The 15397-nt window shown below is 42.4% G+C and overlaps 1 protein-coding gene across 1 annotated transcript in view; it reads right to left on the reverse strand.

Annotated features, from left to right (window-relative positions):
• LOC133000387 (potassium voltage-gated channel subfamily B member 1-like) overlaps positions 1-14149 on the reverse strand; it is a 30737-nt gene extending 16588 nt beyond the window's left edge. Inside the window, exon 1 of the mRNA XM_061070313.1 lies at positions 13595-14149. Within this exon, the coding sequence (XP_060926296.1) occupies positions 13595-14149 (555 nt within the window). The remainder of the gene's footprint in view (positions 1-13594) is intronic.
• Positions 14150-15397: the final 1248 nt, after the last annotated feature.

Raw genomic sequence — 15397 nt, forward strand, 5'->3', positions numbered from 1 at the left:
TACATATGTCTGTATATGCTGCACCTCTGTGGCCTATATCTCACACCAGACGGAGGTAGAAGGTTGATGTGCTCGTGGCTGCCGTCTGGTAGGAAGGAGTGAGAAAAAATTAGAGCAGTGGTGAGGCCGATGAGGCTCTGTCAGTGAACTAGGGAGCACCTGCCGGGACTCCTGGGATCGCTGCCTGGAGAATAGTGGGATAGGAACTGAAACTCACACAATCCATCCACTCTGAAAGGCAAGACTATCAACCGCAGCGGTACTTAACATGGTGCATTATGCTAATGGAGGTATTTAAATTCAAATAAATGCATATATGACCTTTCTGGAAAGCATCTAATGAGAAACTCTCATTAGTTATCCAATGTACTGAGGTGTACTCTGTTGAGCTACCCGAGGAGGTGACCGGCTCTCAGCTGCTCCCCCAGGGACTTCCTCTGTGGTGTCATCCTGGCAGACAGAGTCAGGTACCGCTAAGGAAATCTCCAGGGATCTCGTATAGCTTGTCTGCAATTCATTACTACCAAGAGCACTTACTCTGAGTTTAATTACAACAAACGAACAGAACACCACAGCAGCCTCACATAATTAATGTCAATATTAGCATACGGATCCTGCTAAGACGTGGCCTTTATTTCCCCATCACACCACCATATGTTCATTTGTTGGATTTGGCATATTTCAAACAGACTTTTGCTGCTTCCACTGAAATGCCTCTGCATCACTGCATGAGTGACTGGCAGGCCTGGCAGTGCATCTGTTGTCCCATTTGCATCAATGGATGTTGACTTAAACTTTCTGACCTGAAGGATAACATTTACAGTTGACTGGCAGCTGAACCCGGACTAACTTCAATAACACTTCTAAAAGAGAAACGAAGACCTCAACGACAAGAACACCAAAGCAAATAGGGTCTCCACTCTTTCCACTGTTAAGAGAAAAATCTCAATGCTGCAACATGGGAATCCCTGAATGATGGGGTCATCGTTCACGTGATATCTTCTATAAGGAATCAAGGTGGAGGTTGATACAAACTTGAAATACTGTGCAGAACAAAAATGTCTGAAATTAAACCAATGCCAACGGGTAGACAGGACACAAGGAAAATGTGTAAAACTGGAAGGATTGATTGTTAAGGAATAGGTGAGTACATATCTGGATAGGAAAGATGACTGCACTTGACTGAACCTCTAGGCTACAATTAACTGATAGCAAAGTTAGGGAAGGTGAAACAGGGGTCCTCCCACCACACAAAATGGTGGCAGCAACTTACAAAAATGTTTGTACCGAACCAAAGTAATGCACTGAAACAAAAGAGGAAAACAATTTCACAGTAGTAATCTAGCTCTCAATTATAAAGACAAGAAGTCTCACAAGTGGATATGAGATAATATGATCTTATAGATAATTTATGATTTTGACCGTATTTGATACCTTATTAAACCTACAGTGAGGTTTAGACAGTGTGAGTGAACAGCAGCGGCAGCAGCAGTGTCTCTGTTGTTCTCCTCCTACCATCCACACTGACTGAGTTTACTCTGGACATTTTTTCTCAGCTCTATTTGTTCTGTGCCATAAAGTGCAAATGAAACACCCATTACGTCCCAGTTACAGCAGCCGAATCTAAACAAGCACACACAAGCCCTCTAACGTCTGTGCACACAGGATATCACTGGCTAATACTTGATTAAAATTCAAGTGCAAAAGGAAATACTCTTATATTCTTGCCAAATTAGAATATTGATGCCATTCTTATACCTGCCTGTTCAATATGAAGAAGCGTGTGAGCTTAGCTTAGCATAAAGACAGGAGGCAGAGGGAAAGAGCTAGCTTAGCAGTATCTAATATAAATAAATATCCACCTGCTAACACATCTAAATCTCGTTGATTTAGATTTGTCATCTTTTCTTACGGACTGAAAAAGAGAATATTGTTCATAAACTTAAAAATTACTTAAATTGGGATCTCACAAATAAATGTGTTTTTTCAACTGCGTTAATATAACTTGATTACTTTGATTTGACCAAACTTAATTAATGTGAATGTTTGCAATCAAAGTTGTATTTTAAAGTTGGCTCAACAATAATTTTTTTCAGTGTGTATAGGCCCAGTAAAACTGCACCCTACTGTTACACTGCGGATATTGTGCAGATTGATTCACAAAATGTCGAACTACAATATCTCTTCAAATAAAATGGAAAAACATTCACTGCTTTGCATTTTTCTGCTACTTTACAAATTAATCTCAAATTTTGTGAGGATGCGGAGTAAAACCCTAATCCCCTGACCCCCTGCTATGAGACCAATCAGTTAAATACCAGTGTATCTTACTGTTAACATCTCTCCCACACACTTCCTCGTTTTCTTTCCCCCTGTATGAGAGAGCACCTCTGCTGCTCCTTTGGCTCATTTAGGAAAGACAACACACTTGTGATTCTGACTGTCTGCTGGTGCGGGAACTTGACGACTGCCAAACAGTTTGATGTAATCCAAAGAAAAGTCTCCAGCCCGTCGCACACAATCAACAAAAATTATAACATCAATGTGTTTATTTAAGGATGCAGCTGTGTCTGTGTATGTGTGTGTGTTTTGTGTTTTGTGTGTGTGTGTATGTGTGTGTGTGTGTGTGTGTGTGTGTGTGTGTGTGTGTGTGTGTGTGTGTGTGTGTGCTTCATGGGGAGAATGAGTGGGAAAATAACAGGCTGAAAACTGAAATTCAGAGAGCGGATGGGAAAATGTGCGAGTTGGTGCATGCATGTGTGTTTGTGTGCGTGTATACATGTGTGTTACAGCGGATTTATTTATAGAAATCTCTTGGGAGAGGAATGCCATTACTGTGTGAAGGTAGACAATCTGGTGGGGCTGTGCTGGATGTCACACTGAGGTGGCTCCATCACTCCTCACACACTGGGCCTCATTAGGATGAGCAACACCCTGTATAATTTTAACAACCATACTTCTACTCCACAGTCCCGTCAAATATCTTTGTGCAAATAGCCATAAAAAAAAAACACACAGCTCCTCAGGGGATGGTAGTTGTTGAAAAAAAGAAAAAAACACACAAGGTTACAATTTTCCCTGTGGATTTGGTTTTCTTGTTTTTTTTAATGCAATATTCATGTAATAGTTCAATAAAGTAAAAACATACTCCAGGACTTTGTGTTATCTTCATATTGATTGTGTTGCTTTGAATGAGTCATTGTGTTCCATAACAATTAGAGGGTGGGCGAATACATTGATCCAGAAACTCCCCATTACTGTTTGTCCCTTAGTACACGTACACGTACACGTACACGTACAAGCACGTACAAGCACGTACACGTACAAGCACGTACACGTACAAGCACACACACACACACACACACACACACACACACACACACACACACACACACACACACACACACACACACACACACACACAAACATAGATCTTCCATTCAACAGCTGCTCTTTTGGGTCCACAGGAGCAGGCAGGGAGGTGAGAAGATTACAACAAAGCAAAGGCAGGATTTTTTCTCCCTGTGCCGGACTAATCTATGATGATCATTAGAGGTGGATTCACTGGAAAAACCTCTAACCTCACTCCCACTCAAAGCAGCCTCACCTCAAGAGCTGCATAATCTCTGTAAACCACACTGGGAATCCCCTCAGGAACCAGGTATTACCATGCAACGTGTGGGGCCTTGATAAAGTTAACTTCCACACATTTTTCCACACAGTTTGGAATGGGCCTGTGGTGATGCAGTTCCCAGCTTTATTTCTGAAACTGTAACAGAAGCAATTGAGCGAGTAAGACTGACTGCAGGACTCATACCACCATACAAGCCTTATTCCTGTTCACCTGTTCATTCAAAGTTGAGGGAAGATAAAACGTCATTCACACCGATGAGTCCCAGCTGCCACTGCTACAGAGCACTGGTCGCCTGTCAAAGTTTATTAATATTGTACATATCATGCGACCAAATTCAATACTTTGCTTCCTTGGGCCCTTAACAATACACATGGAAAATGTAAGAAGAGGAACGGCTCTCGAGACATGCGTTCCACATGCAGACAGAGATTTAACTATCAGAGAGATAGATATGTACTAATCCTACAACCACATCTTTCTTCTCACTTGCTCTGAATGTGAGCTGTAAAAGTTAAGATGATATTTCTTTCAAACACAGGCCCCAGGTTTGTCTTGCTGTTTGCTAAAGAGTAGAAGCTATTGTACGAGATGCGTCGGCAGAACAATGCAGCTCTTTCTCTCCCATCTGACTCTAATCCTGCTGACATTTTACTTCAGTCACATAACTCACTTGAAAATAAAAGTAGAAACACTGCTTTGTTTACTGCGATGTAATTTCTAATATTGTCACAAGCATCCATCAAATCGATGCAAGGTGAGACGCTCAGCACAACTGAAACTTGAAGCGTTGTTTAATTCACTCTGTCTACTGAGACAGGCGTGAGGCCCCACACAGTGAGAGACTGCCTCTTACATTTATCGAACCCTGTTGTTTGTCAATGGAGCTTTCAGGTGTTGGGCTCTGTATCAAGTTCAGGTAATTACTGCTGCTCAGTCTAGCAGCTGCTGTGCATTCACTTCACGGAGACTTCACAAATCAAGTTGTGTTTGTCAAGGGTTGAATCTCTACAGGCACACGCTACTCGATGTAAAGTCATAGAGATGTTTTGTAACAGTTTGTGTACGTGCCATTCAAAAATATTGTAAATGACCATTGCTTAATGGTCTGGAATGCTACATTAAATTAAATTACATGTAAAAATACAAAATATACACATTCTATGGCTATGGTTGTATTTGTATCTTGAAGAATATCTGAAGAAATTTTTTAAAAGTTTTATTTAACTTTTGCTGCCATATTTTTATGCTTTGGTGAGAATTTGAGCATGTCAGGCCCTGAAAAAGCCCAAAAGGGAAATACAAATCCTTCTAAATACAATACGGCCAAGCATATGTCACCAGTAAAGCATCATCATCATATATCATACATCACATATCACAACATCATATATATCACAGCCTTCTCAGCAGCTGCCACAGCTCTGAGACCGGTTTGAAGTTCAGCTTCCTTTGCTTTTGGTTGTAGCCTTTGATGCTGAGCCGTCAACAAACAACTCCACTTCTGCATTATCAGCATCAATGGATTCATGGTCCATGTATATCCAAGATACAGAACCTTGTGTTTTGATGGCGTGTAATCAAACTTTGACGCCAGGGTCACACCGGGGGACGAAAAATCGATCTTTGAGGTAGTTTTTTATCTCCATCTTGTTTAGCTGACATTCATCTCAATTTGAAGTTGATCTGATGAAAGCCCTGGGACCAGTTCGTCAAAGTAAAAATAATTGAAAATTTTGTAAATGCAAAATGGCGGGTTTCCTGTTGCGTTTTTCAAAATGCTAATTGGGACTTTTTTGTTTGTCTGGTCATGATACACCTGTGTATCGATTTTTGTGAAGATCTGTCAATGTGAACTCAGGGGCTGCGTTCCAGGGGGCGCTGTTGAGCCATTTTGCCACGCCCATTTAAAATTACTCCAGAATACGTACATTTCTAATTTCCTGCAAACTTTGGTAACGATTTGAGCATGTTTAAGCCCTCAAAAAGCCAATTCATTTGCCTGAAAAAAAAAATACTTTACAATTTCAATAGGACCTCCCACTGTTTAAATTTGTGTACTGGACCATATTTATCCCTGTGTATCATGTGATCCGCCTCATTACAAATAAGAAGCACACAGTCATTATTCCCAGCTGCTCCTCATTGCAGTGGGATGGTAATTTAAGTGTAATTTTGTTGAGTTTGATTTTCTGTAGAATAAATCTAGCTCAGTCATATGGAAACATCTCTGAAGAAATTTTTCGCAAGAGAGCAGCATTGAAAGACAAGCTTGTATTACATATTTCAGCTTCGTGATAACTTCTCCCAAATACGTCTGACCCCCCTGCCAGGCAACCATCTCAAACAACCAGAGGACTAACGTGCAAAGACTAGAAGTGGATGCAATTTTAATGTCTAGCAAAATCTGTTGAGCCTTTGTATGACGCCAAACAAAAGGCCAAAGGCTCTGATCTTCCTCAGTTACAGTGGTATTGCATTGTGTTTCTTTACCATTTACTTGTCAGCTAAGAGCCCCTGAACCAGATGCGCTTGACAATGGCAGCTGGTTAAAAATGCACGAGCCATCTTTTTGCTGGGCTCGAATGACGAGAGAGGTCCAGCACGTGTAGCACTTGAGTTTGGGGGCAAGAAGTCGAAGGAGTAAAGAGGAATCTGAGAAAGTTCAGAGATGGATTATTACCGAGACTGGGTCACTGCAGAAAGTACAGTACATTGTGCCCAAAACAGAATTGCATTGCATTATTCAGTCATGCGTGCCATTCCTGTTCGGGTGGCTGTAAATTGACCTTTTCAGCCTCAGCCTGCAGAGTGAGTGATGAAAACCGTGGAGTGACGTGCAGCTGTAGCTTAAGAAGCACTTTGTGCACGCAATAGCTTTGGGTTCAAATACCTAACTCTCTTTTAGCAACTTGTGTTTGACTCTGCGGATGACCACACCACTCCACAGCTACTTGAGAGTGATGTTCTCTCCACCCTGTGACAGGCCTGTGTGAATAATGAATGAGGTTCTGCAGCAAAGTAGTCGTGTCTCCGTGCCCCTCACCATTGACCTTTGAGCTTTTTAAAAAAAAATGTCAACGTCAGTTAAAGCCTCTAGAGCCACAAACCCAGTTCCACAAAAGTGACAGAAAGATTCGGACAGCCAGATAAGGCATTGAACTAAAAGTAAAGCAATGCAGTTTCGTAGGTCCGTCTAACAGAGATTCTGAGCAGTGGGAATATGTGTGTGTCTGTGTGCACATGTGTAATGTGCCGTGCCGCCCCAGCTGGCTGGTGTGATAAGCTAATGTAGCGTGCTAGATCACCTCTCTCCATGGAAACTAAAAGGCCAGTTCTGAGGGTCACAGTTGTGTCCCTCTTCCTAAACTTTCTGCTCCAGAGTGGCACTAGTAGAAAAGGGTCATCTTTACTCCGGTGAAATTGAAATATATTGATCATTTGTCATTTACAACTGCTTAAATCACAGCACCTGAGTTTAGCAGATGCATCAAATCGTGTGTCCTCAGATATTGTGCAAAGAGCTCCGTGGATCACATTCTGCCACTAGATCCAATTGAGTTATTCTACAAACATGTTTCTAAGCAAAACCTCATGTTCATTTCTTTTTTTTCTCCACCTCAGACGATAGTGTACTTAAATATTTAATTTCCTTTTAGCTCTGTTTGAGTTCTCCATTAACTAGAGAAATAACTGTCTCCTTTACTTCTAATTACTGCTCCTTAAAATGTAAGGATCATTGTTACTAAAAACAACTACTTGAGCACCGAGAGCGAAGAAAACTCAAATATATGAATATGTGGGCCAAGGAGGAAAAATAAGCTTGTGAAGGGAATTTTGACCATCACACATAACATCAGTACAGCAACATTAGGGGAACAGAGCCTGTCTCATACAAACTCCTTTCTCTCCAAGCAATACCAGAGGTCAGGTTATAGATAAAGTGCCAACTAGCACAACTACATTGTAGTGTCTACGCTCATGGACTTTCATACCTATTAAAAAGACCTTAGACAGACTCTCTTTCCCCAACTCTTTTTATAAACTACATCAGAAGCAAAACGTAAGGACACAAAGTGATTTATGTAAGCATGATTCAGGCTCAACTATCCAATAGGATGTGAACACCAACATGTAACATAGAGTGACAGCAATTCTAGCCTTTCATGGATGTGCTGTTGGAATGGGTGACGCAGGGTGAGGGGGATACACAGCGATGCCTTGGAGACATCTTCAGACTTGGGGGTGACACAATTGCTCATGTTACTCTGTTGACGTTTGTTTATTGTTCCACCTTCTGGTCAGCTGCTGCCTGAGTGGCCTTACAAATGTTCTTGTCTCATATTTGGCGGATTGTTTATGCAGACCCTGCAACCACCTACAGGGCCAGCGTGCTTCTCTGAGTGTTTCTAATCATTTTCTTTTTCTTTTCTAGAGGGAGATATTTTGTATAATTAAGGTTTTGTGGATGTAGTGGGGGTTTTTTTCTGGAGGGGAAAACATCTGTTCAAAAAGATATCTGCAGAAGTGTGGACAAGGCCTTAGTTTGTAGGATCATTAGGTTCCAACACCGTGTGGACACTCTGATTTCCACTGGAGTGTTGAAGTCGTAATCATTTAAAGGCTTAGCCAGATGCGCATGGAACCGCTGAACATCTTACAAACAATCTCATGTCTGCCGTTCACAGATGGGCAGATTTTCCCCATCGATTTGGAGCCACTCCGATGGGACGTGCTGCTTCCGAAAGGTGCATTTCCATTCACACGTTCCTGCACAGGCTGATCAAACAGCATCAAAGAGATGTTTCAAATCCATAATGCTAATGCCTCTCTCAGTTTAGAGAGGAGAGCTTCATTAGAGTCTGCGTGGTTGCCTTTGCACAGTGTCCACTTCTTACAAGTGCAGCAAAAACAAATGGTGAACGACAAAGCTAAAGATAGACAAGAAATAAAGCTGAGAAGAAAACAAAGCAGGGAGGCGTGCTCGCACTCAATGTGTCACATCTGTGAGGATGTAACTGGGATGTCCACAAAATACAAAGTGATGAAAAGGGAAATAAATATGTATGTTTTGAGTTATGTAGAATATTTGAGATATAAGCCGTTAAATACCCAGTGCAGGACTGTAGCTCACGCTCAGATAAGGTTACTTGCTGGAGGAGCCAGACGGAGAGTTTGATTCAAGCTGTCAATCTGCTGACGAGTCCTTGTGACTGTGTAAACTCACTCTATGATATATGGCACTGTAATCAGTCTGTGAGCTGGGAAAGTGTGTGCTATTGATTCACGGCTATTCAAAGCTCTCCTCGGCACATTGGACGAGTTTCTGTCCCCCAGCAACAATCCCAGGAAACAAGACAGCACACACACACACACACATACACACATACACACACATACACACATACACACACACATACACACACAAACACACAAACACACAAACACACACACACACACACACACACACCCACATTGACAGCATGAGAAAAGTAAGGGGGAGGTAGACAGAGGAAACTCTTTGCTCTGCTTCTTTGAGCCGCAGCTGAAAATACCATGAGAGACCACATCTCCCCTGGTGCCACTACACTCACTGTGACACACTCCTGGGCCGCGGAAAGTCACACGTCCTTCCTGAACCCTGCTTTGCGTTACATCTTAATGTGTCTGCCATCCATTTCCTCCCCATTCTTAGGGGAAAGTTATCTCCCAGCAGGCCGTACGGGGTGAACATGCAGCAGGTAAGTGAACGCAGTGGATCACTCTGATCTGAGACTTCACATACAACAAAGCAGAGTGCTCACAGTGAAGTCAATTGGGCATATCTGATGTGTGTGGTAAGAAGTACAGCTTATCGCCCGCAGTCCTGGCTGTCTCTGGCTCAGTGAGAGGAGAAGTTTCGAAGCAATTAATTCAAACAGCCTCAGTCTTTTTTTTTATCGCTCAGCGTCTCATTCTGGACCGAAGCTTGGGAGGGTAGAGCGAGCACTGGAAGGCTTTTTGGAGAAAGAAATTCCCAAGCGTCCAAAAAGTCTGGTAAGTGAAAGCTGTGCGAGTCAACATTGTTTTAGACCCTGAAACTTAACCTTTTCAGTCTGTGAGAGTTAAGGAATTTACTGTCAAGACATGTAAAATATAATGTCTACTGCATATTAATAAGCTTGGTTGTTGATTTTGTGGTTTGATTTGATTCTCATCCTGTTTACGTGTGTGCAGTTTTCTTTATAGTGTTTTTTATATAATTTGTTTCTTTGTTACCTCCACAGAGAAAGTTATGTTATCATCTGTGTTAATTTGTTAGTTAACAGGATCACTCAAAAACTGCTCAACTGATTTCCATAAAAATTTGTGAAGGAGTGAGGTATGGCTCAAGGAAGAACCCATACAATTTTGCTTCATACAAGTATCAAGGCCAAAATCTGTGAGAAATTTGGCATTTTGCAATAAGACACTTGAACTCATGGATTTACTGATTTTGTAAACTGTGACTTCACCTTCTCCCAGCTAAGCCCCACCCTTTTTCAAACTCACAGGAGGAGCACACACAAACAGGCTGAAATAACCAGAAATACGTTGCGTAACCTGGATTTCATATTATGGCAGTTTTGGAGTTCTCGTCAACGATCACGCCAGTGCCACACCCCCGGAGGTGTGACTTATTGAAAACGGACCATGATCCCTGTGAAACTGAGCTGCACCTCTGGGAGAAGTGAGCAACACAAGCGTGCTGAGACATGCTGAATTACATAGGTTGGTTTCCTTCACAACCCACTTAAGCTTCCCTCCCAATGGGCCACGCTTTACTGTCAAAAAGACGACACAGGCATTCAGCACGCACCATTCTCTATCAACAAAAGCTTATCTTTTATTGATGACTACCTGCAAGTATATCCAGTGTTTCCAGGAGTGTCCATATTGTTGTGCTAAATAATTAAGTGGGCTGACCTATGGTGCAAATACAGCTCAAGAGCGTCTATAATTATCAAGTAACACCTCAACATGCCCAAGCAGAAAACACGTGGCGTCCATCACTGCTGCTCTGACATGAAAAATGACCAAAGTTTTGGGGGGAGGTTATAACTCTAAAGGACTGGGACAAGGTGACATCCGGGGCTGGAGATATTCCGGATCACACCTTGTCTCTCTGGCATTGAGTCAAGCGTTATTAATGTGCAATTAAATTTTCATCAGCACTGAAAAATTTAATGAGGCAGAATATGTGTTGGGAACAGATTTCACAGATGCAACCCTTCAATTAAACCTCAAAAACACGAGTTCATTTAACTGCTGCTATTTAATCTCAATCTGACATCTTGACTTTTCTCTGTGTCATATAGAGGAAAGAGAATGGCCCCATTTGTCAAACAAGGGCCGACTCCCTCCCCTCTCGCTCGTTCCAAAGTTTCTGGGCCCTTCAGTTATTCACGCAGCTCCTGTGTTAGTTAAGGACCTGCATGCTGCAATGAACATGGGAGAAAGGTCATAAATTCTGCTCCTATTTCTCTGCTGTGGAGTAAAGACACGAGCCATTGCTGAAATGTACAGTAATGAATGTTGAGGACCTGAGGGGACTTCATGAAGTGGAAACTGTGCTTGTTGAGATGACTTTGAACCTCACGTCTAGTAATTACTATAATAAAGAGAAAAGGTTATTTTATTGAAAAATATTGCGTGCATGTAAGATAGAGCCGATTGTGCCATGGACCGGGTCATGATCCTATTATGAATTTGCAGTTTGAATATTGTTACATAAGTAAAAGTGACCTTTAGTTCATAATTCATAGACCTGTGAGCTCAGTGAGCAGCAGCAGAGCTGAGGAAATGTCCATTTGCAAACATATAATGTTCAGGTGCAATCTCCCTAGATGCTACCGTGAGAAGAAAGCTGATATTCAAACACAAATAAAAATGTTATGATTTAGTAACACTTATATATATATATATGTATATATATATAGTATTAAATAACTCAGAACTGATTTTCATCATATGACATTCATATATTCATATAATATTATTTTAAATTCAGTGTTTTTCTCTGCTTAGTATTTACTGATGAAATTATCTAAGACCAGCCCTGTGAGCTTGGATTTAAAAAGACAAACTTCCCCACAGCCACACACAGCTTATGAACTGACCATGGTACAAAGACAAATCTAAAGTTGATATAATTCCTCTACGAAAATCTCCCTGTTAAATGTAAAGCGACTGGAACCCCTTCTTGACATCTTGGTGTGGTCAGACTCCACACACATGTGTTTTATTGGTAATAATGCATAGTTATTTGACATTTTAATTGAAAACTTAAACCGTCACATCTTTTGCAAAGTCAGTTGCGATGAGACTGCTGTTAACACAACTTCATCCATTGATCCGACAAAGTGAAGTACTCCAGAGTTACTGGAGTTTGAGCTATGAGCCTGTTAACGAGCTGGATGATTGAATACTGCTCCGGAAAAAAGGCAGGGGTGGCTAATGAAGCTAAAAATAGAATATATTTATATATATAAATATTGTGCAGCAGGTTTTATTGCAATCCTGAAATGGATTAAACTCTGATGCCTGTCACAGTTCTCTGGCGTGTGATGCCAATGGAAAACAAACATTCAATTATCCCAGGAGACTTGCATTCAGGCGAAGCTGACTCGGGAACAAGGATCTGACTGAAACCAATAAAGAGAGACAATGAAGTCCGTCATGTACTCATCTAAAAAAAGTAACAACAGGAAAAAGAGGTTTTAATTGACTACCCATAAATACAGCAGCTGCTTCTTTTCTTCTCGGGAAGGTAGCTGAGATTATTGATTTAAGTGGAGAATTAAAGTTAGTTTCCTAAGTCACATCCTACTCAGTACACACAGATTAATCAGCTCAAAAACTTTTGCCTTGACATCCATCCCTGGGTGCAACTACTCTCTATCTGTCTCTCATTCCTCCATCCTGCCATCCATCCCGCCAAACCCCCACTACTCCAGCTGCTGAAAGTGACAGATTAAAAGCACCAGCTCAGGCTGAGAGAAAGTCAAACATCTGATCAAGCCGGTCTCAAAGACAGACTTTGGATGTTGAACTGAATTCCTCATACACTCTCTCCTTTTTGTTTTCAACTAATTATTTTCTAAATTTAAACTACATTCGTTAGAACCCCATAGTCAGCAACTTCCTTTCCACTTCATGAAAGAGAAAGCATTGTGTGCGTGTACTTGTAAGTGTATATTTATTAGAACCATTGTGAGTATAGACCTTGCAGAGTGAGGACATTTTGGAAAAGTGAGTATTGATCGGATTAGAATAAGATTCAGGTTTAGGGTTATTTGTGTGGGCGACTATGGCTCAGGAGGTAGAGTGGGTCATCCACTAATCAGTGGGTCAGTGGTTTGATCCCCTCCATTAACATGAGTGATGTGTGATAGAGATAGAGACATAGATGCATTGTGTGAATGTGTGTGTGGGTGGGTTAATGGCAGAGCAGTAGTGTAAAGCACTTTGAGTGGTCTTCAAGAAAATAAAGCACTATATAATTACAGACCCTGAACCATTACGTTGTGATGGTTAAGGTAAGTGAAAGGGCTTCGGATTATTGTGCCAGTGAGTCACTTAAACAGAAGTAAACAAATATAATGTGTGTGTGTGTGTGTGTGTGTGTGTGTGTGCGGTCCAGGTATTTCTCAAGTTGTGGGCACTAAATCTGTTAGTCAGTCATCTGTTACGATATTATGGGGACAAATAGTATACCAAAAACATTCATCATTATCTTTTTAAGACCTTTTTAAGGTTATATTAAAGTTAGGTTTAGCTTTAGGTTAAGGTTAGAGTATGGGTCAGGAAAGTAATAACAATAGCTGAGGTTGCAGAAAATCCATGTTAGTCAATGCAATGTTCTCTGCAGTCATGGAGAAATTACTCTGTGTGTGTGTGTGTGTGTGTGTGTGTGTGTGTGTGTGTGTGTGTGTGACACCATACCTTAGCAGCGAACGATGAGCTCGGCTTCTCCAGGAGGTCCCAGAGTTTCTTCCTCTTCTCAGAACAACACGTGGTGGTGAACTCCTCTCCCTCCCTATCCCTCGAGTTCTCAGCCTCTCTCTTGAGCTCCTCGTTCATCTGCTCCTTCTTCTGGTGGTACCTGGCCTGGCAGCAGGACTCCAGGTAGATCTCGTCGATACCCCAGAAGTCCAGCTCTTGGCTGAAGGACAGGGCGCACATCTCCTCCATCATGTGCAACTTCCCTGTACGGTAGAAGTTGAGGATGGAGGTGAAGGCCCCTGGGTGTCTGTCGAAGAAGAACTCCATGTTGTCCAAGCAGTAGTCGTCGCAGATCTCTATAATGGATTCGTGGGTGTTGCAGTCTTTCAGTTTGCCCAATCTGGTGCGTGGAAGCCTGTCCAGCGTCCTCCACATGACCTCGTGGATGAGGCCCCCGACGTTGAGCCTCACCCGCAGGGTGTGGGTCTTGCTCCGGATGATGTCCATGGTGTCCGGTGGCTGGGTGGTGGTCAACCGAGGCCCCGTTTTCATCATCTTCACCCAAGTGGCTGGGTCACTTGCAAAGACTTGAATGGGCAGTCTGACGGATTAAGAAGACATGGCCCTGCAGGTGACCGCATCAGGGTCCCACCTTCTTCTGTGTGGCTGGAATAAGAAGGAAAAAATGAGAAATGATCGAGAAGCTGTTGGAAGAGCCACGAGCTGCTGTCCTACATAAGTAATGTCAGGTGGTTTATCCACTCATCAGACAGGCAAATAGATATTTTAATCAGCTTTGAGAGGCACAGCCGCTTTTCTTGCTGACACGGGTGACAGACGGTTCAATGATAAACTGTGTGAGCGCTGTCCGGTGCTGAACCGTCTGTCTGTCACTCTGCAGCCCGCTGTCTATCGCTGTCCACGGACTCCGGTGCTGAAACCTCCCAGCTCGGGTGGGACATGCGATCAATCCCAACACAGAAACACTGTAGCTGTGGCTGAATAAGGCGAATGAGCTGTTCCCTTCAGAGGGAAATTAAGCTGGTCTAATACTAACACCGATTATCAACTTTGATTAAGAGCCCATATCACATTATATCACCACCTAAAGAGACCATAGACGGCAGCATTGTGCTCACATAATCATCATTTTTAGAGGAGTTAAGTTCATTTGAGCTCATCCAAACATTATTTATAATTCTAAATTCTATTTTTTTTTATTTGAGATAAATGTATTTACATCTACATCATTTGATAGAAGTAAACAGTGTGATGGTGTCCAGATATACAGAGACAGAACAAAACACATCCAAGTGAAGATGAGTAGCACACGTGCTTGTTGAAATAAAACCTGAAGCTACACTAGATGAATAAATATATTCTACTTACTCATCTCCCGTATATCCACAGTCACTTTATGGACGCGAACCGGCACCATTTCAAGAGTCAAAGCGCTGGAACTTGCTCTGTCCGCCCGCGTCTCCGGCTCTCTGCTGGGAGTTACTGGAGGCATCATGAGCTGCCCCCCGACATGCTGAAAAACCTCACTGTGCTTCTGTTACAGAGGCATCACCATGTCCAGTCTGCTCTGTCCTGACCTCAAGGTAGAGATTCAACAAGTGCTGCCCCGAGAGCAGCCGTGGATACCGCGGCTCCACCTGCTCTCAGTGAGGGTTCGCACGCTGCTATCCGGCGCCTGTGACTGTGGACGGGATCCTGCAGAGGCTGATTTCACTCAGGCTCCTCTGGCGGCGCAGCCTGTGTGAGCTTAACCCCCTCAGAGCCGGAGAGACACAGCTCAGC

Source organism: Limanda limanda, chromosome 4 (assembly GCF_963576545.1).
Source record: "Limanda limanda chromosome 4, fLimLim1.1, whole genome shotgun sequence".
NCBI lineage: Eukaryota > Metazoa > Chordata > Actinopteri > Pleuronectiformes > Pleuronectidae > Limanda > Limanda limanda.